General features: G+C 39.0%; 2 protein-coding genes across 3 annotated transcripts in view; one reads left to right on the forward strand and one right to left on the reverse strand.

The window, feature by feature from the left end:
* ASRGL1 (asparaginase and isoaspartyl peptidase 1) overlaps positions 1-27,222 on the forward strand; it is a 449,509-nt gene that overhangs the window by 350,159 nt on the left and 72,128 nt on the right. The gene's annotated exons all lie outside the window — the stretch shown is intronic.
* FAM135A (family with sequence similarity 135 member A) overlaps positions 1,159-27,222 on the reverse strand; it is a 55,049-nt gene continuing 28,985 nt past the window's right edge. For both annotated transcript variants that reach the window (XM_088539903.1, XM_088539902.1), the window contains 10 exons: positions 24,299-24,372; positions 23,815-23,969; positions 21,259-23,581; positions 19,144-19,304; positions 17,271-17,362; positions 15,064-15,161; positions 11,093-11,244; positions 8,918-9,028; positions 3,523-3,636; positions 1,159-2,975 (listed from right to left, as the gene is read on the reverse strand). In XM_088539903.1, coding sequence (XP_088396029.1) covers positions 2,770-2,975; positions 3,523-3,636; positions 8,918-9,028; positions 11,093-11,244; positions 15,064-15,161; positions 17,271-17,362; positions 19,144-19,304; positions 21,259-23,581; positions 23,815-23,969; positions 24,299-24,372 — 3,486 coding nt within the window. In that variant the 3' untranslated portion in view covers positions 1,159-2,769. The remainder of the gene's footprint in view (positions 2,976-3,522; positions 3,637-8,917; positions 9,029-11,092; positions 11,245-15,063; positions 15,162-17,270; positions 17,363-19,143; positions 19,305-21,258; positions 23,582-23,814; positions 23,970-24,298; positions 24,373-27,222) is intronic.

Here is a 27,222-nt window from a genome sequence, read left to right on the forward strand (position 1 = left end):
GCCTGGGCCACCTGCAAACCAGCGCTGCAGCCATTGCCCCAGGGGCAGCGAGCCAAGGGGCTGATCCTGCCCAAATCCTTCCCCCTTCCTCTCTGGCTTTCTGAACACGATGCCCATCTTGGCTGTGCTTGTAAGAGCCCTGGTACAAAAGGGATTTTGTGGCTATAAGGTCTCCATCAACCGGGAATTTCCCGGCCTTAGTGCCAGGTCTGGCGCCTTCCACAACAGAACATGAACCCTCTTCCCCAAATAGCAGCCATTTCCAGATCTATGAGATTAGAAAGTTTAATTTTGATAGAAGATTCAAACACAAACCAAGGAAATAATTTAGATACACTATGTACACACAAATGTTTAAGTACAGTAATTTCGTTTTACGCAATGTCCTCCTAGTAATATCATTGGGAGTTGTGTGAAATGACAGCAGCAGGGTAATGCCTTCCGGGAAGCAGGGGCTGCAGCTTTCTAGAAGCACACTTAGAGCTTCATTTCTGTCCCCATTCTATAAGCAGCACCTGAAGCAACGTATTTCTCTTTCAAGTGGCTGTGGGATGTTTTACTCAGCACTATCATAAAAGGAGAGGTCACTGTCGCTACAGGAAAACGAAGCCCGGACTCTAGCAGAAGAGGGGAGGGAGACGGAGCGGTTATGACTCCTGACCCAAGGAACGGCCACTTACCAGGGGCCTAACAGCTGTCAAGTAGCACCACAAAACCCTGGCAGGGCCACCAGGCTGCCCTGGGCAATACGAAGTAGGGGGAAGGGAAGGAAGCCAAAGTTCTGTTAAATTTGGCCTGTCCTTGGAAAACCTGCTTCCAAATATCATATGCTTTCTTACAGCCTCATTGAGCAAACAGTGTTCAAGGCCGCTTAAATGCATGGGATCTGTGCTTAAAAAGAGTTGGCTATACTCATTTCTGCTGTGCTAACCATAAAAGCATGATCTATGGTTTTTAGATGTCCAGAGACACAGCCCATATAGAGATGTTCCTATAGTGGCAGAAAGGTCTAAAAACTGAAGCGAATGTATTACAAGCAGTTTAACTTGATCATTGTGAACCAAATAAAATCAGTATTTTGTCGATTTAGCTCCCTATGCTGATATTACAAATTTAGCTACAAGCCAACTACTAGAATACTGTTAACCAAAGGACAGCTGAGATGTCAGAACATAATTTAAGTATATACAACATAGTAATATAGTCATAAAATAATAATTATTAATAAAAATAGACATTTTCAGAGTGGGAATGTATTTAAGATATTTTTCTGTCATTATAAGGACTTGCTTAATGGAACTCAGTAATACAATAATCTTTTTAGTGTGCACACTGCCAAACCATAGGTGCTTATCTGAAACTCGTAAGCTACAGCAAAAGAAATATATTACAAACCATATTAACAAACCATATCAAATGCAAGATTTCTTCATTATAAACTATTATTGCTATATTCATTTCAAATAATACAAAATATATAAAGCCTCCCCAGAAATTTGGTAATTAGCAGATTTCAGTTTCTTTAATTGCTTCCATTAGTCATGTGCTCATTTTATTAACACCAGATGCAATAATACAATGCTAAAAATAAACATGCATCATACACAAATTTGTATTTTTCAAAAAAGTTCATTACAACTAGTGAATGCACATGTTACCCTTTCCCCTACCTTTAGCGAACGGTTGTTTTAAATAGATAAAAGGGAAGGAAGGAGAAACCAAAACTTAATGCTTTCAGCACCAGTAAAAAGTCAACAGACCTTTAACATTCCCGTATATCAAAAACATGTTATCTGTAGCACTGAACAGGTAAAGTTCATTACATTGTCCCATTTGAAGATGTATTGATTTATATTTACAATACTTTGTAGTCAATAAAACATTTTAACAATATTTAAAAACTGCTTGAATTCATAAAAGTATTGCAGAAATTTATAACATTTACTTATTTTACGTACATACAAGGAAGTCCATGTAAAACTGTCCATGTTCGCATGAAGAACTGACAGAGTAAGGAGCAATTTTAATACGTTTTGCAAAACCCCAATTATTTGAAGGCAGCTATCATTAAACATTCAAAAATCTTTAGTTGCCATTTGCTTCTGAAAACTAAAGTTCCAGTAATAAAAGTGAGTATGTAAACTAATACGTTTTCGAGATCAGTAGAAAATATATTCCCACAGGCATAGCATGTTTAATAAGGATGATAATGATTTTGTAGAAAACTGTTAAGATGTAGTGATATCTAAACAGACAACTCAGTAATGGTCTTCTTTGTGAGACCTATAAATAGAGTCATTTTCAAATATCCTGTATTTTAGCAGCTCGTTGTATTTCCAGTTAAACTTTCTGCAGTGCTAAAATACAGCTGAATGTGTAATACGTTATTAAAATTTTAACTTCCCATTTATTTTGGCATCTAAAGCCTCTAGCAAAATGTAGCCATGTAACATTGACTTCATAAGTCTAAGAGCCAATAATATCCCAACCAAAAGTACACACTGTGCTTTAATCTCCAAATAATTAGGTACCCAAAATTAAGAAAAAGTAATAAAGTAAAAAGAATAAAAATGAAAAAAAATATTGCACAGCCACATTGCCTAGAAAGTAAAAGTTGATGTTAAAAAAGCCCTAAGTGTGGATGATATAAATTATCTTCCATATAAAAAGTATAAATATCTCTTAAAATACAGCTGCAGCTATACTTTAATACCACACATTATTTGATTCATCTGTTAATGAGGTAATAACCAAGTCTCTTACAACACTTTACTGGAAATATTTTAGGGCAGCAACAAGAAAGAACTTTTCTAAAAATATTTCTGAATCAAGGACAGCAATGTGTGCAGCTCTCCCTATAAGCGAATCTGCTGTATTGGGCAATGCATTAATTACATTATAACGAACCAAATTACATTCCTTATTTTGAAGAACTGGCAGCAGCAGGTTCTGGATCATTTCAGCATAAATTGGTCCTGTGGAGGAAAACAGAAGTAAGTTGTATTGTGTGAATCATGAGAAGCAATTATGGTTCTATGACCTTTAGTGGAAAATACGTGTCTTCCAGAATAAGAGAGGCAATGTATGTCATGCTGTTTCTCTGCTAAGATAGAATATAAGATGCCTAATTTCCTCAGAAGTCTTTGAAAAAATAATTTTATAACTCACACATTTTATTGTTCATACATTTATTACACCAATTTACTATAATGGCTGTTTAAAGGTATTTACTTGTAAGTAATGTTATAATACGGTTGTGCTAAACTATCTTGCAATAAATACAATAATGACACATCTCTGAAAATAAGAAAGGCTTCTCCTTTCAGTGCTGGTATGAAGCCTCTTGTAAGCAAAAGAGGTCAAATTCAGCAGGCAGCTGAGCTCTCACAGGGATCGTGTCTCTCCCTTTCTGCAGGGTAAGCCCAAGGTGACTAAAGACACGATGGAGTTACCTCAGAAAAGCACCCAAAAGTAAACGGAATTAATCAGAGACCTCTGAGATTAATCCTCAGTGGATATTACCTGATTGCTTATCCTTTAATGCCGTTTTACACATCTCAATGCGAGCAGAGTGGTAAGGAACATAACGATCCTGCAGAGATCCCACTAACACTATGTTTTTGAAGTAATGAAGACCTGCAGGAAAAGAGGGAAGAGAAGTATGTTCTATAATGAATCACTTGACATTTGCTACAGAATAGTTACACATTTTACAGCCAGAATTTGGAACCAACTTATTACAAGTCCTTGTAAAATAAAAAAGCAGGAAAATTAATTACAATAGGAACAGCGAGGGAACAACTAACTGCTGGATACTGTACATGCACTTGAGTTTGACCTAATTCTGCTGATTCCTACTTAACCAAAAGTTCTGTTTCCAGCCTTTCTCTTGCAGAGGGGACATGTGAATAAAGGGTGCAGCTTCTGGATGACAGAGAGGAGTAAAGCCTTTGCCTTGCTTAAAGACACCTGCAGGTGTCTGTGCTCTTTTCTCCACTCGTCCCTCAGTGAGCAATGTGGCTGTTAATGCCCAGCCCAGGCATGGAGGCCACAGGGCCTCCCCCAGGCACTGTCTCACTGCAAGGTTTGGCCTCCTCTAGCCCCAGAGGAGGGTCCACCCAACACAACTCTTCAGATTCCCGCTACTAAACCCAGCTTCCTACTTCCTGGGCAAACACTGTAACAGCAAGGTGAAGCAAAGGCAGGATCCCATGAGGGATCCCCTAAGGATCCTGAGGGAACTGTTAGGCAAAATCAGCCAACACCAAATTTGGGTGTCTGTAAAGGGAAACAGCAATGCTTAGTTTTGCATTGGTGCTATTAGCCCTACTTTTAGCTTCTGGAGAATAACGGCCCCTAACCCTTCCTTTGTTCATCTACAAAATTTGCTGAGTACATTTTGAGAATTATAGAAATACTGCATAAAAATAATTCTCCAAAGGTACTACTCCGAATCTGTGGCAAACATTTTATATAAATCAAACTTTTCTTTCATACAAACAACAAGAAAGAGAGAAATTATTGCAGGAAGAAAAATAAATGATTTGCGTTTGAGAAGCTGTACTGCATGGATAAACTCCTGAGTTTCAGTTTCTCTATGTTGTTCACAGAGAATGCATACATGTATTGATATGTATTTGTTTGTAGAAAGGAGAACAGGCCCTGATGTAAAACACCCTTCCTTCCCCCAGAGGTTGTTATCCAAGTTTCCAATATTTCATAGTCTGTATAATGAATACGCTATCCCAAAACCAAGTGAGTTACAAGAACAATGAGATACAAGTTTAATATGTAAAAGTTGAACTTCCCAGATTTCAAAGGAAATTGATAAACACAAAAATCTAGAAATCTATAAAATATACATAGAAATCTGTATTATCTAGAGATGTATAAAATTACATATAGAAAATGCATCCAGAAGAGATCCTGGATTCTGTCCCCATTCAATAGGTATTTTTTGGACTTGTGTCACCACTGGAAGTCCCAGTTGGGATTGAAGTCCCAATCTTGTAGTCCGAGTTCATTTATTCTGACGTGGTTCACATGACCTCTGTGAATACGGATAGGGGTTTCAAGCAAGAGAGGAATCAAAATGGAAAATATAAACTTAGAAATCCCCCAGATCTCCAGTACGTGAGATATCCCTGAACCATTTGTCAACGGGAAGGAACTGCATGGCATTCAACAGCTAAGGCCGTCTGACAGACAATGCTAAGAAAACATCCAGGACAAAAGCACAGAAGTTCAATCTCAGATATGAAAGTGTGAAATACTAAACTCTGCCTACAGTACAATGATCCATATTTTCTTGTGGAGCATTTTTTTTCAGCTAATCAATTAAAAATGAATATCTCAAAGCCTAATTAAGACAACATTTCTGCAACTGTTGTAATTAGGCAAAAATGCTATATTATTAAAATCGAACTCCATCAGGAAAAAAAAAAAAAAAAAAAAAAAAAAAAAAAGGGCTCATCACATCATCTTTGCAAAGTACTCCAAAAAGCACTATGCTTTTCATCAGCTCGAAAGTACAGAGCATTTTTTCAAAAAGATCTGGGATAGTTTGAAAAGAACAATCCCACTGAAGGACCTCTGCTGACATAAAAAGCTCTGTCCCATATAACAGAATGTTCTCTTCTGTGGTAGGGAAGCTTTTCTGGGCTTTCCACATTTTTACTGTGTTCCTCATCTTCTAAAGAAACTTCAGTCTCACCTAAAGTTAATTTAAGCATACACACAAAGCACAATTTCTATCATTTAACCATAGTTTCATTCATGGTAGCAGATGAATGAATCTCAATAATAGCATTAATAGTCATTACTGACTTAATGATTAACTACAAATTCATTTTTTTTTTCTCCAAATAAATTCTCAAGTGGAGGAATCTGGAGCAGTATGTAGATAGACCTGGTAACCCACAACTAACTGCAGTCAGAGAATTACATTTCTTATATAAATTTTAGTGCCAGAATCAGAAGAGTGTATAGATGAAATGAAATCTGCCTTCTAACTCTCAACATCCAAATAAGCAATGGGAGCTGGAGCAAATGGTTACTGGTTTTCTCTGCCACTTCCACAACAAAGATGACCACAACACACTCCATCTCCTTCAACTCATTAAAACAAGGCTTCCATTGTTTGCAATGGGTTCACACAATCAAATAAAATCAAATAAAATCACTTAAAATTGCTAACAACGCTCCACCACCTGATCCTGTAAAGTAAGCTGCTGTTTTGCTTAAGTACCTGCTAATCATCAAATCCTGGAATAAAACAACTGAGGTTAAGAGAGGCTGTTGGGGACTGTCTGGGCTTCCCCCCCTTCTCTGGGGAGTGCTGGCTTTGACACTGCATCGGGTAGCACGGGGTCCTGTGTGATCAAGTGCGGCGTCAGAGGAAACTCCTTCTGTCAAGATACAATCCTGATGTTTCCTACAAGTCCATCCATTAACAAACTCACCTGGAAAGTGGGAGCTCCGACATAAATGAAGTCTGGAAAGAGGGATTTCAGAAATTATGCCCTGGAGGGCAACCATCTCTCCTCCCACTGCCCTCCCAGACTATTCTGGAAAGCTAGCACATCCCACATCAAGCTAGATTCACACCCCAAAACCTCAAATCCTGAGATGCTTGAACACACTGAGGTCCCAGTGCAAGGAAGCTCGAAGAGTTTCTGCCCTAATGACACAAAAAGACTGACCGATTTGTGCCAATTCAGAATTTCTTGTCACTCCAAACTGCCTCAGGGATTTTACTCTGAAGAGCTTGGCCTACGAGATCCTTTCAGCACTGCTGCTGTAGAACTACTGAGAGCTGGGAAGCCCCAGGCCCTCTTTGCAGCACTGCTCAGGTCAGCACAACCGGCAGTTTCCCTGTGTCCCTCGGAGCCCCACATTTAAACTGAGTAGCCAACGGTCACTCCCTCAAGGCAAGGGGTGTCAGCCTTTCGCCCCCCTCCAAAAGGCAGAGCGTTCCGCTGAGCGGTTATCCTGCCTGCAACAGCCACACCAAGGCAGAAAATGTCAGCCAAGCTGGTTCCATGCTCACCTACTGTTAACATGGATACACATGAAAACTAGAACTTCCTTTCTTCATTTTCAGAGATTAGAAAAATTCATATTTTAAAAGAAAGGGGGAAGATAAGGCAGCAAATAAAGCACATCAAAATTCTGTCAATCAAAAAATTTCACTTTGTTCTTATAGAGTTATTTTGAAATATTTCTGGTTGAAAACAATACCATATCATGATATTATGTTTACACAGAGCACAATCATTTTAATTTTTTTTTTTAAATCTGGGCTGCTACAAGGCTTTTTGTTCTGAACAGCTTGCATGTCATCGTATCTGGCAATCTGCTGTAATTTCTTGTCACTGTATGAAATTAACAGTCATTTCCAAGACCCCAGAAAAAAACAGACAGATTGTGGCTGCTGAAGATATGACAAGCAGATTTTAAGAAGATTATTCCCAAAGGTAAAATAAATCTAAAATTTATTATCATGAAGAAACAACACCAGAAAATTAAATTTACCACTGGGCTTAAAAACACATAAATCTCTCAACTGGCAACATAAGGTAATGTGTGCAAAGGAAAATGAAAATTCTGAAATTCACATAAACTTTAACTCTCTTCATTTTGAGCTGTCCTACTATCTTTTGTTACTTATGAGCAGACATGGACATATCTTGTTCTTTATCAGCAATTACCAATCATGATAATTTTAAAAGAAAGAATAGCTTTAACTTAAAGGAATTTTGAATGGTCAAGTCCAGAAAGGAAACATTTAGATTTTTTTTGGATAGCAATCAAATGTTTAAGTCTCAATTCTCCCCACTACCTGCTTTTATTCTTTGCAATAAAGATTTCTTTTTACATGGCAACCTAATACAAAGCTTGAAAAATTGTTCTGTGTTCCAAATTCTAAAGCTCAAAGATAAGGTAAAAATGGGCTTTTAAAGGCACTTGAACAGGTTAACTTTTTAAAGTTGCTTTCCCTGATTTAGCAAAAAATACCTTGATAGCTGGGCAATGAATAAACTGTATTTTTTCAAAACATTCTACAACAATAGCACAGCAGTAACTGCATAAAACAAAAAAGTTTGCAGACAAACCACAGAGTGATCTCTTCTTTTAGAGAATCAAAAGGCTTTTTTTTTTTTCCCCCTCTTCCCTCTCCCTTAAATAAATTTATCAGACTTTCACATCTTTCCTCCCCAACCTTTCCTTCTCACTTGCCCAAAGCGCCCTGAAGAAGCTGGAAACCAGATGCTCCTGAAACCTGATGTGAGGCAGTGACCCAAGATACAGCACTTGATGTCTTCAGTAAGAAGGCAGGAAAAGGAAGCTGAATCTTCAGAAGCCAAATGACTGCCTAGAATTTATAGAGTCTGTCTACAGTTATGGAAATAAGATCTGAAACTTGGGTCACAAACTCTTATTTAACTCTGATCTAATTTTAAATATTAGGTTCAACTTCTCCTTCCCTTTCCAAAAGCACCTTTTTTTTTTCCCGACCAACTGAAATGAAATGGAAATAGTAGTTTTTAGTAGCTAGTAAAAACTTCACAGCATAATTTCAATTTAGATAACAGTAAGAAAGCAAATACAGAAACAGATAATCCTGAACAAATGTGGATGTACTTGACTAACCCCAGTGAAATCACAAACTTTGGTGGATGGAGAGGAACCTGACACAGTGTGGTGGCAGCTGTTGTTCTTCATTACTTAAGGAGGGAAGTCTCAAAGTAACTATCCAATTCCAGAAAAAAGTAGTCTTTTGTTTGGCTTTAATAGATTCTTCAAGTAAAGTAGCTTTTAAATAACGCAAGGGTTGGTTGGACAAGTATTTGTCCAAATATTTATTTACATTTATGTACAGTGGTCCTTAAAGATGGTAACTAGTAGCAGCACTTACCTGCTTTTTTACTAAGCTTGTATAGGAAAGTTTGTCGTGGATCCGAATGGTCTCGACACGTCAGCTGCAGTAAGGAACCAGACTTCTTCCACTTCTGCATAAACCACAGACCTGCATTGTTAGGCACAATGTGAGTCCACAGTAAAATATGAAAAGTAATCAAATGCGAGTCAAACGTGTAGAGCTAGAGCCCATATATTTAGCTCCTCCTTTTACTTTTCATCTGATCAGTATCAAGCCTAGAAGCATTTTTAACTTTTATTCATTAATATTTGCTCTCTGCGTATGTAATAAAAGCATAAAGAGAATTATTTCCACTTATGTGCATGCCCTCATAGGAAAAATAAGTACTTTATATATATATATATATACATATATATATATATATATATATATATATATATATATAAATGTTGGCCCTAAGCTAATTCACAGATTTTATTTCAGTATTTTACAGAATACTAGAACTTTCTGGTGTTGAAATATATAGAACTCAAAATAAGTGTTACTTCCCAAAATTCTAAAAATAACTTTACAGAATCATTGAATTCACTAAATATAACTAGAAGAACAAAGGAAGCAGATTTTTCTGTGAGGAAAATCATTGATTGCTATAGCTATTGCACACTCTTGATTAGTCAGTGATTTAAGCCAACTGACTGTTCAGAAGCATCTCTTGCCAAGCAGAAGAAAAGCAAGCAACCAAGCCCTTATACCCTCCAGAAAGTCTTTAGACATTTAAGTCACACAGGGAAAGGATTATCTTCTTCACAGCAATTTACTGAAGGTTATTAATGTACACAGTGCACACAAGTGTGGTAATTTAGACTACAATACCGGTACTTACATTATTATTATCTTAGTATTTTTAATGGGCTTGAAAATCTAAAACATGGAGGGAGGTTATTGTATGAAAAGGACATTTTGTATAGTTTGGAACTATAGAACATCAAAATCTTCAGAAATCCATTTTTTTTCAGGGAGTATACTCTGGATGCTACTGCAATACCTCTAATCTCAGATAACTAGAGGTCATTTCCTGGTTGCCGCAGGAATGATCCCACACCCATGTCTCTGTGCAGGCCGGAATACTGCAAGTTGTAGAAGCCAAGTCATGTTAATGCTTTGGGGAGCTTCCAACAAAAAGGGGGGATTCAGTTACAGATTAAAATACTTGAATGCAAGTGCTCACAAGGATACTAAGGTAGATACCCAGTAGATGCCTGTAGTGCATCCTACTGTAGATGTCTTGGAGGGAACCTTGTCCATAGCATATCCTATATATGACTATATATGGTGCCATTTCAACCAGGGCCAAAGAGCTCTCATGTTTCTCTATTTCTGTGAGCTCTATCAAGAACTCCAATTAGCCAACAAATCATGTCAACCCAACATATATGTTAGCCAGTGTTTTCCCATGATCTTTGTATTAAAGAAAAGTCATTAAATCAACTACGCAGAATAACTTTCTTCATGTTCTTTTAAGTATTTTCAAAATTCGATGAGCGTGTTCATATTTAATGAAAATAACGGCTATCCAGTTTGGTTTGGGACCCATCAAGGCAAGCAGTAACCCCCTCCAAATTTTTCATCCTCAGTATTTTATTTTAAAATATTAGGCTATCTGAAAATATTTTCTAATGTTTATTTCAAAAGCCAGCAGTTTCTACAGGTTCTCCTACACCTATACTTGGCCTTGAGAACCTGCAAAGGAAAACAGACACTCACAAGGTAGGTGCAAGGCTGAAAAGGCACACGGCAACATGCAGAGAAATCCAGACTTTTTCTTAATGTAAGAAAACGATGTAAAAAACTTTCTTGAGAGAGAGGAAATGCACCAGTAATAGTTCAGAATTTGTTTAGGGCATTTTAACTACTCTATTTGCAGATTAAGTATATTAAAACTCAATTCATGATGAATTGAGCTCAACACATTACAGCTGGAATTTCTTAAAGGTCTGACAGAAAATCCCGTTGAAGCAACTGGCAAACTCACACGTCAGCCACCTCCTGCATCGACACTTGACTTTTGGAGCCCTTCCCTCTCCTTATGATAACAAGGTCAAATGTGCACATCCAAGCAAGGCAGAAACCTGCACCCTACGTGTAACTTCTGGGTACATTTCAAGGACAAAATCTCCACTAAACTCAAGAGCATGGAAAATCACACATTACCTGTATTAACAAGAGCACTGCTGTTGTAGAGTGTACCAAGATGTGGTCCAGACAGAGACAGGAAGGTGTGAAGTTTGTTGAGGTAATATTTGAACCGAGGTCTTGTGAGCACTGAACGGATTATTAAATTACCCAGCGAATGTCCGATAAAGCTGTTTAAAAATAAGATAAGGTAACACAGAATTTGATGGCAATCTCTTTTTTTTCCTGCTTTTTAATTGTGAAAAATAAAAACTAATGTTCAGCATAAAATGCTGAAAGAACATAGGAAGAGAAATTAACAAAATGTTTCCCTGCAAAAGCCGCTATGTTAGGAGAAACAGCAAACAGAGCTGGTCTGCATCTCCCAGACTGCACTGTTTCCTTAGAGATGTTCTCAGCTCCTCAGAATAATTTTACACATAATTTTTCCACATAATTTTCCAGCAATTCCTCCCACCCAAGATCATTTCTGAGTATTTCTCTTAGAGCCAAGTATTTAGAGAACATTTTGAGATGTGCATCACCGAACAAACCCCTGCTTTGACACGTGCTGGCATCCAGTTTGATAAATGCACGACAGTTACAGAGCAACCTGTCGGAGGAGGACCCTGTGAGAAGGAAGAATTTAACTGACTCTGGATATTTCTACAGAAGTAACATTTCAAATCTGCTTAGCCCCATCCAGGAGAGGTGATTAACAGCTGGAGCTGGGCAACTGCAAAATAACTGCAAAAACATGCATTTTATTGCATTTAGTTGTTTCCCTCATTAATTAGGCTAGGGTGAAGATTGACGGGACTCTGTTTAGCTTCACATATCTATAAGAATAATGATAATTTGATCTGTGTTGCCTGCTCTCTTAATACCCAGGTCTGTATATAGCACTTGCTCAGCAGGAACACGGCAAAATAAACCTAATAGGTCATTAATATACAATATGACCTTAATATTACGTATGTAATATTACATTAATATTATAATATTAATATATTCTATAGTATAATAACTATTAATGCAGTTGTTATGCTTGCAAGTCCCTGGCAAGGTAAGGACCAGACTGTCCTAGACACCAAGTTAGATGCATAAGGGGTAGGAGACAGACAGAACGAGAAGGACTGAGTGTCCTTCTACTTCACATGTGCAATCCCAGGACACAGGGGGAACGTGGGACCAGCCCAGCGTGCCTGGGAAACCCGTGGCAGAGCCAGTGCAGCCACATGGTGCGAGTGCCACAGTCCTGCACCCATCAGATCACCCTTCCAATTTGCTGCGTATCACCACATTCTTAAATAAAAATGGCTAAAACAAAGCTAGCAATGCCCATGTGGTATACAGAAACAGCACAACATGTAGTCTACAACATGTAGGATGTAGTAACAAATTATTTAACAAATTGGTATAATTTCTTCCCAAGAAAGAATTATTAACTCAAAAAATTCCAATTTAAAGCTGAATGGAAAAAAAAATCAAACGTATTAGGGTACAGAAGGGCAGAGTCACCCTAACATCCTTACCTCTGACATAACTGTGTATTACTGTGATAGAATGGGGTGTGTGTTTCATACCAATATACACGGAGTCTCTCCAGGCACTTTTATTACTAGATTACCAAAAGTGCTGCAGTATCAGTAATTCTCCACTGCAGCTTGAGAGCTTTGCCTAACAAATTAGGAATGAAAAATACATCTCGTGTGTGTTGTCACACAGTTGCATTAAGAGCGTAACAGTGGTGTATTTGGAAAATAAAATACTGAGCTGCTGACACTCCTGCACGCTAACATTTAAAAATATTATGCTAGAATACATCATAAAGTATAAGCAAGAAAGCCAAATCCATAGATGTTTTTAGAAACAAGTGTCCTGAGAAATTGAGTCAGTTTGTCCTGAAGACAATGTCAATCACATAGAAAATAATAATTCTTTTTCAAGAGCTAAGAAAGATCTGAACCTTATCAGAGACATTTTGTGATATCTTTTCACCTACTATTTACTCAATATTACAAATGAATGAGAAACTCTCATATTGCATCATAACTAGGGACAACTAGAAGCTGAACAGTGATGATCCCTCAGTCAAGCCTTTCATCATCAGGAGTATGGGCACACCTGAACCCAAAGTTCAGAAGTGAAAGACTGACTTGAGGTAAAAAGCTGCTTGCAATTAGCTATGTGAATGTGCCCCAAACGCCAAACATTTTCATTTGTAATTTTACTGAATTAGAAAAAAAAAAAAATCACAGATGACTGTAGTATCTGTTATTCAAATCTGGTGTTCAATTCAAATACATAATAAGCTTTCTTTTTTATTTTCTAGGAGAAAGGTTTAAGGATTTCATCACAACCAGTGTGAGGAAAAGGATTATTGGAAGGGTAAGCAGAAACGATTAAATCTTCCTTTCCGTCACCTGCAGCCGCAGGAGGCAGTGATAGAGCTCTGCAAAACCAGGGCGGTTTGAACAGCAGGTGGCAATGTCACAATCTTTTAAGTACAAAATTTCACTAATTCAACAAACTAAAAGAAAAAAAAATGTACTGCAGTATTTGTATTTGCTTCATGGCACAAGCTCACCAATTCAGAGCATACTGTAAAATTAGACACACTAAAACCGCATTGGTCTTTGCTAGCAAACAAAAGATCTGATCCAACTAAAAATTCATGAAAGAAAAAAAATAGTCAGCAAGAGCTCTTAAAACACCAAGATACTGAAGCAATCTAGTCTCTTGTACACAATATATGCTATTTCATGCCCTTTCCTTGTGTTCTTTCCCTAAATATCTGCTGACTAGGCTAGGGAGAGCTTTGGGCTGACCAGAAAACAGACGTTTTAATGTATGCACAAAGACTCTCTGTCTCTTTTTGCAAGCCAGTAAAAGGATGAAAAGGCTGAATAATCCAGGTGGGATGAAAATACAGTACAGAGAGGCCCCAAGCTGGAACAGAGACAATCATGGAGCAATTTGCTCCAACTTCCAAGCTGAATCTCACTCCAAAGTTTTATCTAACTTTGAAGATGCCACTAGTATGAGCCGGACACATGAGGTCCAGATGACGCCCAGCCTCCTTCCTACCCAAATTATTGCATATAGCATCTAAGTATCTAAGCACATAAGCACATCTCTCCCTAGCAGATCTTCCCTGTCGCCACCAGGAAGCAGCTGTGTGGTTTGCTGACGGGCGTAACTTCTCAAAAGCCAAGCAAATGTTGACAGATGGGGACTTCAGCTTTGTGAAGGCCAAACACAATATAAATAATGAAAAGAAAAAAAATATCTCTACTGACAAGCAGCAAATAAAACTGAAAACAATATTTATGATGTAGCTGTAACCAGTGAGTCAAAAAACATTCCAGATTGATAATTTGAGGGTATCTAAACAAATGGGCAAAGTCAGACTTAAGCCTGCTCCTTTCAACTACCCCTGAACAGACTCCATCAGTGCAGCTGAGTTAGGATGGCACACGGCCCCCGGAGTGTACCCTACACTGCTTTCAGAAAAATAAACGGGACAGATATTCCCTAAAAATAACTGAAAAAGGGAACACGAATACAGACATTGGGATAAACCCTCTATTAAGATGTGAAACAGAAAAGCACACACAAAAAAATCCCCACAAAATGAAACTTTTTCCTCCTACAGTTGCCCTTCAAAGTGATAAATCAGATGAAATTTCCCTGTTGATATTACTCTGTCATGCCACATTTTGTAAAGAGGCTATGAAGTCAGAAGGAAGCTACTTTAATTTAGAAAAAGCACTATTTTTTCTTTATTTCTTTCTACTTTCTCAAAACATTGGTGTTTTATTGGTGAGCACTACCAAGCAGCATCTCCAAGGTGGCACAGGACAGCGATTCCCAAAGATAATGTCTAATCACTCTGCCCAAAAAGCCCTAGCAGTTGTGACTACGATACTGCTGAGCATCACAATTCAGAACAACACAGGGCTCTAGTTTTAGTTTTATTTCTATAGATAGTATAGAACAGAGATTACCTGATTTTTGATAGGGTTAGATTATAAATTTGAATATACTGTATAATTTCATCTAACAGGCGATCTGTCATGGAATCAAAATCAGCAAAGGTATCATTCTGTAAAATAAAAGAAATAAGAAATAATAACCATTTTCTAATGCAGCAATATACCTTCTGCATTCAGTCTGAATTTTTATTCCCCAGTGTTTTGATCAACACCACACAAATAAAAGCATCCATATTAACTTCAAACAGAAACACTGCAGCTGGTTTTTCTCATTTCTTCAGTCTTTTTCTTGTGACATGAAGCAATAGATACATTTTATTGTAAGACTACTTTGTTCTAATACACCAAAGCAAATCTCAACATAGCAAACTGCCTTCCTTACTTCTACACCTCCTCATACACACAGTCTTATCTGTAGAAAAACAGAAGACCAAACTGCACACGCAAAACTAAATCACACCACCATGAAGGAGAAGTATGCGACAATTCCTCTAACAGTAGAAAGAGAGTCTATATTAGCACTGCTTAATTCAGAACTCCCTTTTTAAAAACACATCTGTCAATTCGTAGCTGTTCTCCACAAGGATTAATAGGAAAAGATTAAAAAAGGGTAGGCAAAGAATGACAGAATGAAAGAATGACAACTTCTCATCACAATTCCCAGGAGCTGTGCTAAAACCTGTAGTGCTCAATACAGTCATAAATGATCTGGAAAAGGGAAGAAGGATTAACAAGATGCCAGAGTTGGCCGACAGCACCAAATCATGGAGGATAGTCAAGTCCAGACCAGAATTTCAGCAGCATCTGAAACTGCAGCACTGCACGAGTGGGTGACCATAGGGCGAGGCTCAGACACACAACACAGTGTCAAGTGGGAAAAACAGCCCTAAGTATATATGCCCATAATAATCTATCTACATGTAATATATATAGGTGTGGTTTATGCCCCACTATGTGAGGAAATCAAGGGAAAAACAGAAAATAGCGATACAGTATTTAATAAGCCCATTATGCAGAAGCATCTTAAAGCTTCTCAAAATTCCCCATCTTAAAAAAAAGAAAGTTTGGAAATGGGCAGAAAAGGGTATCATGAGCAAAAAACTCTTCCACTCGAGAGGAGACTGGAGGGACTAGATCTCTTCAATTCTCTCTCTCATTATACTTGTTTATAGAATGCTTGATGGAATTGAAAGGGAAAACGGGGAAAGATTACTGACTATCTTTCCCTCCCCCCAAACAAGCTGTAAGGGGATCAGCTGAAGTTTCCTTGTTTGCAACAGAATTACTAATGCACCAATAACTGGGAAACACATCTCAACTGTGAAATCCAGAAGAACAAAACATTTGAAAAAGATTCTATGGGCCAGCATCAAGGAGAAAAATCCAGGCGCAGCTGCTAGGCTCAGTGGCCTCAGTGGGATTCCCAAGCCGGGAAGTCTCAGGAGAGACGGCAGAGACGGCCCAAGGCCACGAGGCGGCTCCCCAGGAGCGAGCGGAGCTCAGCGCCCGCCCGGGGCCACGGGAAGCTCCCGCCGGCTCAAAGACCCTCTTCTCTGCTCTAATGCTGCCCTCAAGGACAGCTAACGCAACATGCAGCCCAGAAATATATATATATATATATATATACATATATATAAAAGTGGGTCTTTATGCTTTTTCAGGTTTACCTCATGTAAAAATAATACAGTTCACAAAAGTTTAAGACAGAGGCAATTTGATATTTGATTCAGTGTCATCCCCTGGATCTTGCAGTACAGTGACAAAAGAAAAGAGCAAGAGACTGGAATTTTGTATTTCTGAGGCCCTGTGAAATACACATCTGCCTTCTTCCCATACCAATTTCTACCATTAGCAGCCTGAAAGGGAGATAAAAATATTAAAATCAAGGATATTTTATCTAAATTTTTAACTAGAGATGCTGAGAACTTGGAGGATTTCAGTACACACAACAAAACAGCAGCAACAAATGTTATTCATTATATATCAACCTTCAGCATGATACTAGGCATTGTAATTGCTGTGATACAAATGACAAATCAAATCACAGAACCTGTGAGACCGCTTATTTTTTATGAAATACATTTGAATCATCATTCCTTGCTAAAGGCAATAAAAACATACAGAATATGGTAAGCTGCAAGGCAATAATGCCACTAAGTATGTCTGAAAATATACACTGTTTATTGCTTTACAGAAATGCTTTTGTTGTTGGCAAATACCTGATTCCTCTCGGACATAAGAAAATCTATTCTCCCTCCAGGCAGCCCTAGCTCAATGTAAGTCTTCACTAATCTGAGATCTGCGCTGTTACCTTAAAAGGAAAAACAATCAAGAGTTACAGACTGCAAAGTTAACTTGTGGTAAAAAATAAAGAGAATGATAAAATAACTTGACAGCACAGCTTTATATTTAAACATAGCTAATGATATTCTCACCCCTAATTAAAACTCATTGAGACCTGGGAAGATAAACTGCCATTGCAAACACAATGCGGAGAAAAAAAAAAGTCTGGCAAAATGTCATTGAACTCAGCCATCACTTAAAGCGAGGATTTAGCAAATCATGTTTGATGATTTTGTCTTAGCACCCAATAGATACATACATAGCACTGTGAACATTAAATACTTGAAAACCTAATTAGCTTTTACCAAAAGACAATTAAAGCACTCTGAGTTAATGCAAAGATTTTAGTGAGAGGCAAGGAATAAGGTCACACCAGGAAGGTTTTCATAGAGTAAAAGTCAAAGTGGACTGTCAGCAGGTCAGGATCCATGAAGATACACAAGACAACTGAAGCTCGTTTAGCAGCCTCATCAGATTCCCCTGCTGCAATGGCCACAGGCACCTTCTGGGTTATAAGGAGGAGAGATCCCACATTCACCATCTAAAGCTCTGTGAGATTGCCAGGGATCTTACAAGAATGTATCCTTGATTAGGAGAACAAAGCTCTTAATTAAATCAGCTCTTAATAACTGATTAATAACTATTATTATATATATAACTTCTATTAATAACTGGTTAAATGAGAATTCTCCACTTCATAAAAAAATCTCACTCAATGTATGGACTGATTAAATGATGGTTTTTATGACTATTGAGCATTTTGTGCTCAATTGTACTTTGTATCAGCTCTTGGCACCCAGCAGCATCTGAACACCTATACTGGTAGGAAGGGACATTTCAGAGATCAGTGTTAAAAGTGCTTAACAGTGGGAGAGCTTTTTAATTTGATTTTAGATTGGAAATTCAAAAGATGAACAAGGAATTCCTGCAGAGTTGGTCCAGTCCAATGTTCTATATATTGCTCTGTTGCATTCCCTTACATTGTTCGTTTGAAAAGCTTCACAGAAAGAAACAAAAGTGCTGATGGTAGGAAACCATGAAAACATCCTAGCCAGAGGGGCTATCATTTCTCAGCAAGCACACATGCTTTAAACTAAAAGAAGGTGAATATATTCAAGCTGGATAAATTTTCCCATCTTATTTCTTTCAGCAAGGGCTTTTCTCCTCTCTCCTGTAGCAGTCTCTCCATCCTTGGAGATACTATAGGCTCTACTGGACATGGTCCTGGGCAGCCAGCTCTGGTTGCTCCTGCTTCGAGCAGGGTGACCACTAGGTGGTCACCACAGCCATAACCAACCTCAACCAGGCTGTGATTCTATGACAGAGTCATCTTAACATTTTCAAACCTAATCCGTGACTGCAATAACGTTTAATTTTACATGTATCTTTCTATGAGGACAATTCCACAGACACTCTTTTCCTTGACAATGTAACACTATAAATTTTAAGTGAAACTGTATTATTAACTCTTGTCTATTACCAAGGTATGGGAAATTATGTCATAGAAACTGGAAGATATATCTAATTTGAACTATGACAGGAATTGAGTTCATGGAAGCTTTGAGAGAAATGGTACATAAAATTCTTAATTTAACTTAAATGATTTCATGAAATAAATTGTTAAAGGTAGCCCTACAAAATCATTTCCTACTAGTGAACTTATTTCAGCGAGGCTTAGCTCAGAGTTCAAATGACAAGGACGGGAAGCCTGAACTGCTGTCCCACGCAGTACCAGCTTTCCCTGCATACCATCCAGGCCGTGGACGCAGACTATGAGATGTATTCCATCCTCCGAACAGTCATCCTCTTCCATACTAAAATAAGGTATTGAAGAAGCCAGTTTGAAAACATCACTATACATAAATCCAGGAAGTTTAAGTTGCTTCAGTTCTTCTTTGGCCTGGAGGAAACTGAAACAGAACAATATTTATGATAAAACATTTGCTATCCTATTGGCAGACAAATGTAAGGGTCTCCCTAAGGTAGAGTTTTCTACTGCCTTTTTGCTCTTGCAATTTAATTGGTATGAAGAAAAAATATTTGTCAAATTACTGAAGAACCTTTTCTCCTATATTTTCTCCACTCTCTTCTCCTTTAAAAAAGTCTCTGCAAGCTGTGAAGTATTTCTGAAGCCACTGAAGATTTTGATTTAGCTCTAGTCTCGAGTAGCTTTGCTCAAAGGCAGCACTGACAAAATTACATGAAAAAATTACAATGGATCTGAAACCAAGTGTTGATTTTCGGTAACTCCTGCCAAACTTGAAACTTGTTTCTGGGTCAGCAGGGAGCTGAACACAAGGGTGTAGCTGCTCACCAGAAAGTCTTTCTGATAGATTGAACAACTCATATTTGCTTCAAAAGAAGCCAGAGTCAGACCTCTGATCTGTGACATATCATCTCAGGGCTTGTGCTAACATGGTTGCAAACAGCAGGGCCATGAACATGCCACAAGTTCCTGGATTCCGGCTTTCCTTCCCCGCCCCACTGTTTCTTTGAGGACCTTCCTAGCATAATCAATCGTATTTCAGAGATTTCTTTCCAACTCTTCTCAGTTTTGTTTCAAGACAAAAGTTTAATGGTTCCTTATGACCCTTCCTTCCTTATTCCATCTGTTCTGCATGATCCCACAGAGCATCACCCTGCATCCCATCCTCCTCAGCAACCCCAGTCTTATCTTCCCACCATTCTACTCTTTCTTCACTGTTTTCCCAGGTTTTTCTTTATTTCATTCCTCAGTTAGTCTGAAAATCTCATCTTAAGCAGGTCTTATGGCTATATGTTGGTCTCCAAACTAGTTCTCTAAAGCAACTCCTGCCCTCTGGAATTACAATTATCCCTCACTCCAAGAGACATGGCTTTCCCCAAAGCCAAGTCCCTGATTTCATTCCCAGCGAGTTCCCCCTTTCTTTCATCTTTACAAGACACCCTAAAGATTCTCTGCTTTTCATCCCTCCTATTCCACACCACTACCACCTTCTGCTCCCCATTTTCTATAACTTCAGGAGCTGCATTTTTGTCCTCTCACTTCTATTCCTGTTTTCTTCCATCATTCTTGCTCCTGTTCTCAACTGCTTTCCCCAGGTTCTCTCATCTTCCTATCTCTTCGATCTGCTTAATTTTCTCCTCATTTCTCCCAGCAAAGTTTTCTTTTTTCTGATAGCAACATGGTACTTCCATTGCAACACACTGAACTGCCCCTTCTCGTGTTCAGCTAGTAGCAGGAGGTGTCAAGGGAAATGCCTCTGTTTACAGTTAGAGGAGGTACAATCTGGAATTCCTGATGTTCTTCTACATTTAGCTTTTCTGGTATACAAACTGCAGTGTAATTGGGAGTACCCTGGTCTTTCAGGTGTTATATTTTGGATATTTACATTGAGATGAAAAAAATAAGGCCATCAACCTGGCCAGCATCATGCACCGTTTCACTTAACCAGTTGGAATAGAAAACAAGTTACAGGGCTTTTTTGCTTTTTCAGTTTTAAAACAAAACTGTGTTTTCCTATACTTACTGTTTCCATTAACTTCCATTTCTTAAAACAACATTTTCATGCTCAGAAGCTGTCACTATATTATTTTGGGGTGAATGCTTATTTTTAAGAAAGAACATATTAGAGAAGCAAAACCTTTCTGTTTTGCTTGGAGTATATCAAATCACATGAAATTACAGGGTAACAGCTGAAAGGAAATCTGTGCTAGCACCTTCTACCTGAACATCTAAAACACGATCCAAGCGGAGCGTGCAGGGTCTACAAGTGACAATTTTGCGTGCACTTTGGAGCCTAGCCATGCCTCTTTCCCCCTCCCACACATCATTACCAGCATTTCTGAACGTGAGCAGACCCTGTTGGAAGCAGCCGCACTTACGCCAGCATCTGAGGCTTGGGGGAGCTGTCGTACCAGGGCAGGGCGGACGCGGAGCCGCAGGAGGTGCCGCCCGGCTGCTGCGTGATGGCGGCAGGGTGGGCGCCGGGCGGGCGGCCGGCGCTGCACGGGGAGCCCCTCAGCGCGGCGCGCAGGGCCAGGCAGCCCGGGGCGCACACCGGCGGCACGGCCGCCCCCTCTCGCGGGCCGCTCTCGTCCGCGAAGCCGCCGTCGCCGTCCGCGTCAGCGCTGGAAGCTGCGTCTGAAATATTGTAGTCCGCCTCTTCGTAATACCCGTTCTCAATCATTTCCTGATCCTCCTCATCCTCCTCGTCTTGTTGGGAAGGGCAAATTGCTTGTTTTTCGTATGTTTCCTTTTGAGGGGTAATAGGATTGCTGTTGTCCGTTGGCCAAATATCTGAAATATCTGTGCTGCTTTGCGAGCCAAAATAGTCTTCTACAAGCCCTTGTTTTACTATATCAGTACTACTGGTTGGAGAAAGATTGTCTGCACCAGTTTCACTTTTAACTACTAACAATTGTTCGGTCGTCTCTTGTACTTCTGCGGTTTCATTATGTTTCTCTTCGCTGTGTTTGTCAAGCTCACACTCCGCGCTCGTGGATGAACAACCTAACACAACAGATGGCTCAGCCATGTGAGGAGCTTCCAAATGCAACTTAGCTGTTTCTGCTGTAGTGTTATGATGCTTCTCAAGGTCCTCAGAGTCCTTAGAAGTTGTGGAAAGGTTTGCCTCAGGGCCATAACTTCTCCTATTAGTAGATGTATCTTCATCTGAAACAGCCAAGTCCAAAAGACCTTTTGTGCCTGAATGTGAGGAATGTATAGGCAGAGTTTCATTATTTGGAAATACAACACACTGTTGCTGCAAATTGGTGTCTGTTTTTTTACTGTCCTCACATTTTGTTATGTCAATTGCTCCAAGGTCCAATACAGTTTTGCTGTCACTTAGCTGACATTCAGGTACAATAGATATCTTTGAATTTTCATCAGGTGACAGCTCATCATCATCATCTGAAGGCAGCGAATTTATGGATGTCAGGGATGATTGTATTTCACTTACAGCACTGGTACTCTCAGTACAATGGCTCTCTACTGCATTTTTTATAGCATAGTCTGGCTTTAGTAAAAGCTGAGGAAATAATCTCTCACTATTGTACGCACTTTGCCCTTGAACATTTTCAAAAACCTGATCAGGGTTGGGGTGTGTTGCAAAAGAGCTTGGTTCACTTTCCACACCTGAATCTGAAAACCGAGAAGAGGCACATGTCACATTAACGTCCGGCAATTTAGTCACGTCTCCACTCAGAGAAGCTTGAGTTTCTTTTGCAGAAAGGACAGGCTGACAACTTCTTATTCTTGTAGGGACAACACAGGTATGTTGCAGATTTCTTTCATGGACATCTTCTTTCTCAAATACTTGTTCCTGTTCTCCTGAGTTCAGTTTATTTCCAGATTCCGAAGCCTGGATATTGGGTGTCTGCAGATTCCCTCCTGGCACTCCATCTTGGGGAAACTCAGCCCACGATCCAATGTGAACAGCCACCTTCTCCCCTTCATAAGGATCCTTATCGCTGGGTTTGACCTCAATCGTCCTGACGCCCGATGAAGCTGCCTGACCTCCATGACAAGCGTCAAGCAAAGCCCCGGGCTCCAGAGCACCCTCTGCTTCCCTAACTCCAGGACCTGCCTGGGGGCTACTAAGTCCACCAAAAACAGTCACATTTGTGCAGTGAGAATTCCCCGGGCTACCTTGACTGGCCTGAGCGCTTTCCGTCTCGGCTGCCTTTTGCTCAGTTCTAGCTGGCAAGCAGGCAGCCTCGGGCTGGCTCGCCGGGCTGGCGCAGCTCGTGGTGTCCCCAGGAAACGCAGCGGCCGCGGGCTCCGGCCCGTGGGCCGCGCGACACGCAGGCCTGGCGGCCGCGCTCCGGGACGCATCCTCCAGGGCGCCCGCGCTCCGGGACGCGCCCTCCAGGGCACCGCTTTTCAAGCACTTGTAGCCTACTAAGACCACAGAGTCCTTAGAGTTCTGCTTCACAATTCTTTTTGTGTTTTCAGGTTTCATTGTTTTCATAAGCTTCGTAACCTTAACTTTGGATTTATTTGCATCTTCATTTCTCCCTTTCAATGATTTTGCTAGCAGCTTTTCACTGTCTGAATGCCAAAGGTTGGAGGCACCTGCAGGTCTTATTTTCAATTCTGGGCTAGTAAAACCAGCTACAAAACCTTCTTCAGCATCAAATTTATCCAGTTTATTGGACTCTGACCTTGGAAGATTCTGAACTACCAACCAGGGTACATCCAGATCTTTTATCAAAAAAAAGTGAGAAAAAAGTATTGTTTACAACAAGATTATGCAAATAACTGCAACTATAACATAATTAATTACAGAACAATAGAAATCTTTTAGAAATAGAGAAACGCTTCCCAGAAAATAAATACACTCTGTCATAGCCAGGAAGAAACAAAGAAACACACTCAACTTTTTCATAATTTTTGCTCCTATCTCCAAAGAGAAAACTGCAGTGAGGTCTGTTTACCTTCAGTGATTGAATCTAAATACCGATCTTCAAAGATTATAGGTAAGGAGTTCATATCTCCATCTAGTTCACTGCATTCAATAGGGAGGGGTGGAAGAGAACTGCAGAAGGAAGTGTTTTTGATAGCTGCACACATTTGCAGATGACTTTGAGCACTGAAAGAAAAAAAAGTAGTCCTATATGACAAAACGCGATTGTTCATATCTGCATCAGTAGAACTTAGTAGCACTTGAACTCACTTTAGGAAAATGTTTTTTGCTAATTCCTTATTTAATAAGATACATTTGAATTTCACTGCCCTAACTTCTTACATACCTTCATTAAAAACTTCAAATGCATATTCAGATCATTTTCTACTGGATTTGTTACATAAGAATTTCTAGAAGATATTACTTTTACACAGCATAAGCTGAGGAATAAATGCTGCTAGGTGATATATGTGTGTGCGTGTGTGTGTGTGTGTACACGTTGAGAGGCTACTCACTGTAGTTCCTGATAAGCCAGGGCAGCTTGCCTGGGATGCTCGAGGCAAAAGAAAGCCTCCGCAAATCTGCGCACCTGCAAGATCCGAAGGAAGTTAGAGCTGATTATTGCAAGAATTTTTGAAAATTTTCCAGCATTTCCACACTTCAATGTTACTAACTTGCATGGATTATACAGTTATTTTTTTATAAATGTCCAGTCCAGAAGTGTATGGGAGTAGATGCCATGAAAAAGGCTATCAACTGAAACCAGAATTTTAACTTATGCCCTGGATGACAGAGGAAACTACATTAGACTCAATTGACTGCTGAAAACTCAATTATAAAGAAATGAATCAAAGAAACAAGGCTCATCTGGAACATAAATATGCAAAAATATTAAGAGAAATTCAAGGAAAGGAAATGAAATTACTGTGTGCTGGACATTTCTGAATGTGCTTGAGAATTGTCTTCAGAAGAAAAAAACCCATTTCAGATATTCTCCAGTCCCAGAACCCCAAGAAGTCTGTGTTTCAAACCTCCCATGAATACTTTATAGCCCCCAGGTGAACTCTAAGGTAAAAAGAAAAAGATCATTTACTGTGAAGATTTCAGCTGCAATTCATAGAGACAGTAACAAAACATAAGCTAATTACAAGTGCCGTACTTGGGACTTAACTACATGTCCAGGGTTAACAAAATCACAATATTAAAATAGTATCTTAAACACAGGGGGCATATTCTTATCTAATACATCTTATATAATATAAGCTGAAGTTTTGCAAGACAGAGTTTTCTACATTTTAATCAGTACATAACATTAATTTAATCTGAATGTTTTTAATCAGATTTTTAAAGCAATTGATCATTATGATGACTGACAGTCAGCCTGAAGAACCTAAAAAATAATTAAAAGATCCCAATCAACTGTGTAACAGGAAATATTTCCTAATTAGGAGATATTTCTGTGACCCTAGATCAAGAATAGCATAAAAGATGTGTTTGAATTTAGCTGCAATCAGTCACTTCATCTTGTAAAGTAACTGGAATTATTATTCAGAGAACTTCACACTTGTGCCACTGACTGCCTAGAAAAAGGCATTTTTTTTTTCCATTTGCTGTCCACGCTATTTGTAACTGTTCAAACAATTCCAGTATTTTCGGCAAAAATCCGAGTCCCGGCTCCAGGGAGCTCTCAGGACAACGGCAAAGGTGTGACACCAGCTGAAAGCCAGCCCAGGACCGCTCCAAATGCCCGGATACATCCATATTATAAAGGGGAAAAATAAATCAATCCATATATTCTCACTACATCCTAGGAATTACCAAGGTGAAAGGAACGGTTTTGGAATATCATGCCCCAACCTACCAGAAGATGTCACTATGGAATAAGCACCTTGGATGAGCCAATTTAGCATGACAAAGTTTTGTAATATTAACATTACACATCTCAAATAGTTTTTTCAGTAGTTGAAAACTTTAGTATTAGGGGGATATTACAGAAGACAGATGTTCTAGTAGGCCTAAAATTTTACAGCTTTTTATGGAGCAATTAAAATCTGTTACAGCATTTTATAGAGGAGATGTACTCCTCTATAAGTGCTTGTAAGGTCTTTAAAATACACTTTTTCATTATATCCTTATTTTCTAAATACACTTCAGAAAAAAAAATACAGCTGTTTTATAAGTATCTAAAAGTAACGCACAGGGGGGTGATAGTCATTTGGCCAAGTGCTGACAGCAGATACTTGTAGGGAGCGACTTTACTATAAACCTCTAAACCAGTCAGACAAATATGTTTAGAAGTGTCTGTTTCTCTTAGACTTTCATACAAGACTTTCCCAGGGAGAGTCTCCTGTAAAAAGCATAGACTACGAGAATTGTAAGGTGAAATGGTAAAACTAAGAGATATTTAGCATCCAGTAGAGAACACAACAGAAAATCTACCTAAAGTTAAATAACGTAGATAAAGTAACTGCAGAATTCAAAAAAAATCACTAGTAAACACTTCTTTTTCAAAAACAAAGGTCAACTTTTTCAGTTGTAACAAGGGTCACCGTTGAGCCCAGAGGAACTCAGCATCCCTCAATAGCGAGCCACACCGAGGACCATGAAGATTCTTCAACCTCCCATCATTACACTGTGAGTGTGGGTTCATACCCCCAGAAAAGAATATTTCTACACTTTTGATGAAAGAACAAATTTGTTAAGTTTAAATTATGGGAGTATGGAAGTACTTGGGAAAAAATGCAGGCATGAAACCAAGTGATAGATTTTTTTAAAGAGAGGGAGGAAGGGGCCTTCTATTTTTGGAAAACTGGAAGGCATCAAGGAAGTACTTTTAATATGCATGATGCCTCAATTCACTCAGTGTAATTAACCACTTCCCTTTATAGCCCTTAAAACAACTTCAACGAAATACAATTTTTAAGGTATTTGAGAGCTAGAGATTGAATTAAAACAGAAAACAGAGCACTTAAAGGGAGGCACATTCAAGAAACTGTGTGATGTGCACCTCATCACCCAATATAACAGCAGGACCAGCAAAAAATAAAATATAAAAGCATGTTCTTTTAAGGAATCTTGAATTCTTACGGACAGCATGCAGTAATAAGATCATAGATGGACAGCAGAATGATCACAGGCTAGAATGATCACAGCCCAAGCTAACAAATAACTGTTTCCGAAAGATGTCGTTTGTCCTCCGGGTTAAGCCACAAACCCTCATTAACAACGTGGTTTATCGAGTCTTTATGGTTAAGACCATGGTCCATCCTGTCTAGAATCCAGAGAGAAAGGTTTTTGATGAGGGTCACAGAAGTACAGGTTAGACCAATCAAATCTTTAAGAACTAACTGAAACAGATTTTAGACTGTAGCACTACTGTCAGTTATTCTCATTAACTCGACAAAGCAACAACCTCTCTGCAAACAGCTTTAGAAGAAGA

Source organism: Tinamus guttatus, unplaced genomic scaffold (genome assembly GCF_059628265.1).
Source record: "Tinamus guttatus ecotype Peru unplaced genomic scaffold, ASM5962826v1 Tinamus_guttatus_pri_ptg000051l, whole genome shotgun sequence".
Classification (NCBI taxonomy): domain Eukaryota; kingdom Metazoa; phylum Chordata; class Aves; order Tinamiformes; family Tinamidae; genus Tinamus; species Tinamus guttatus.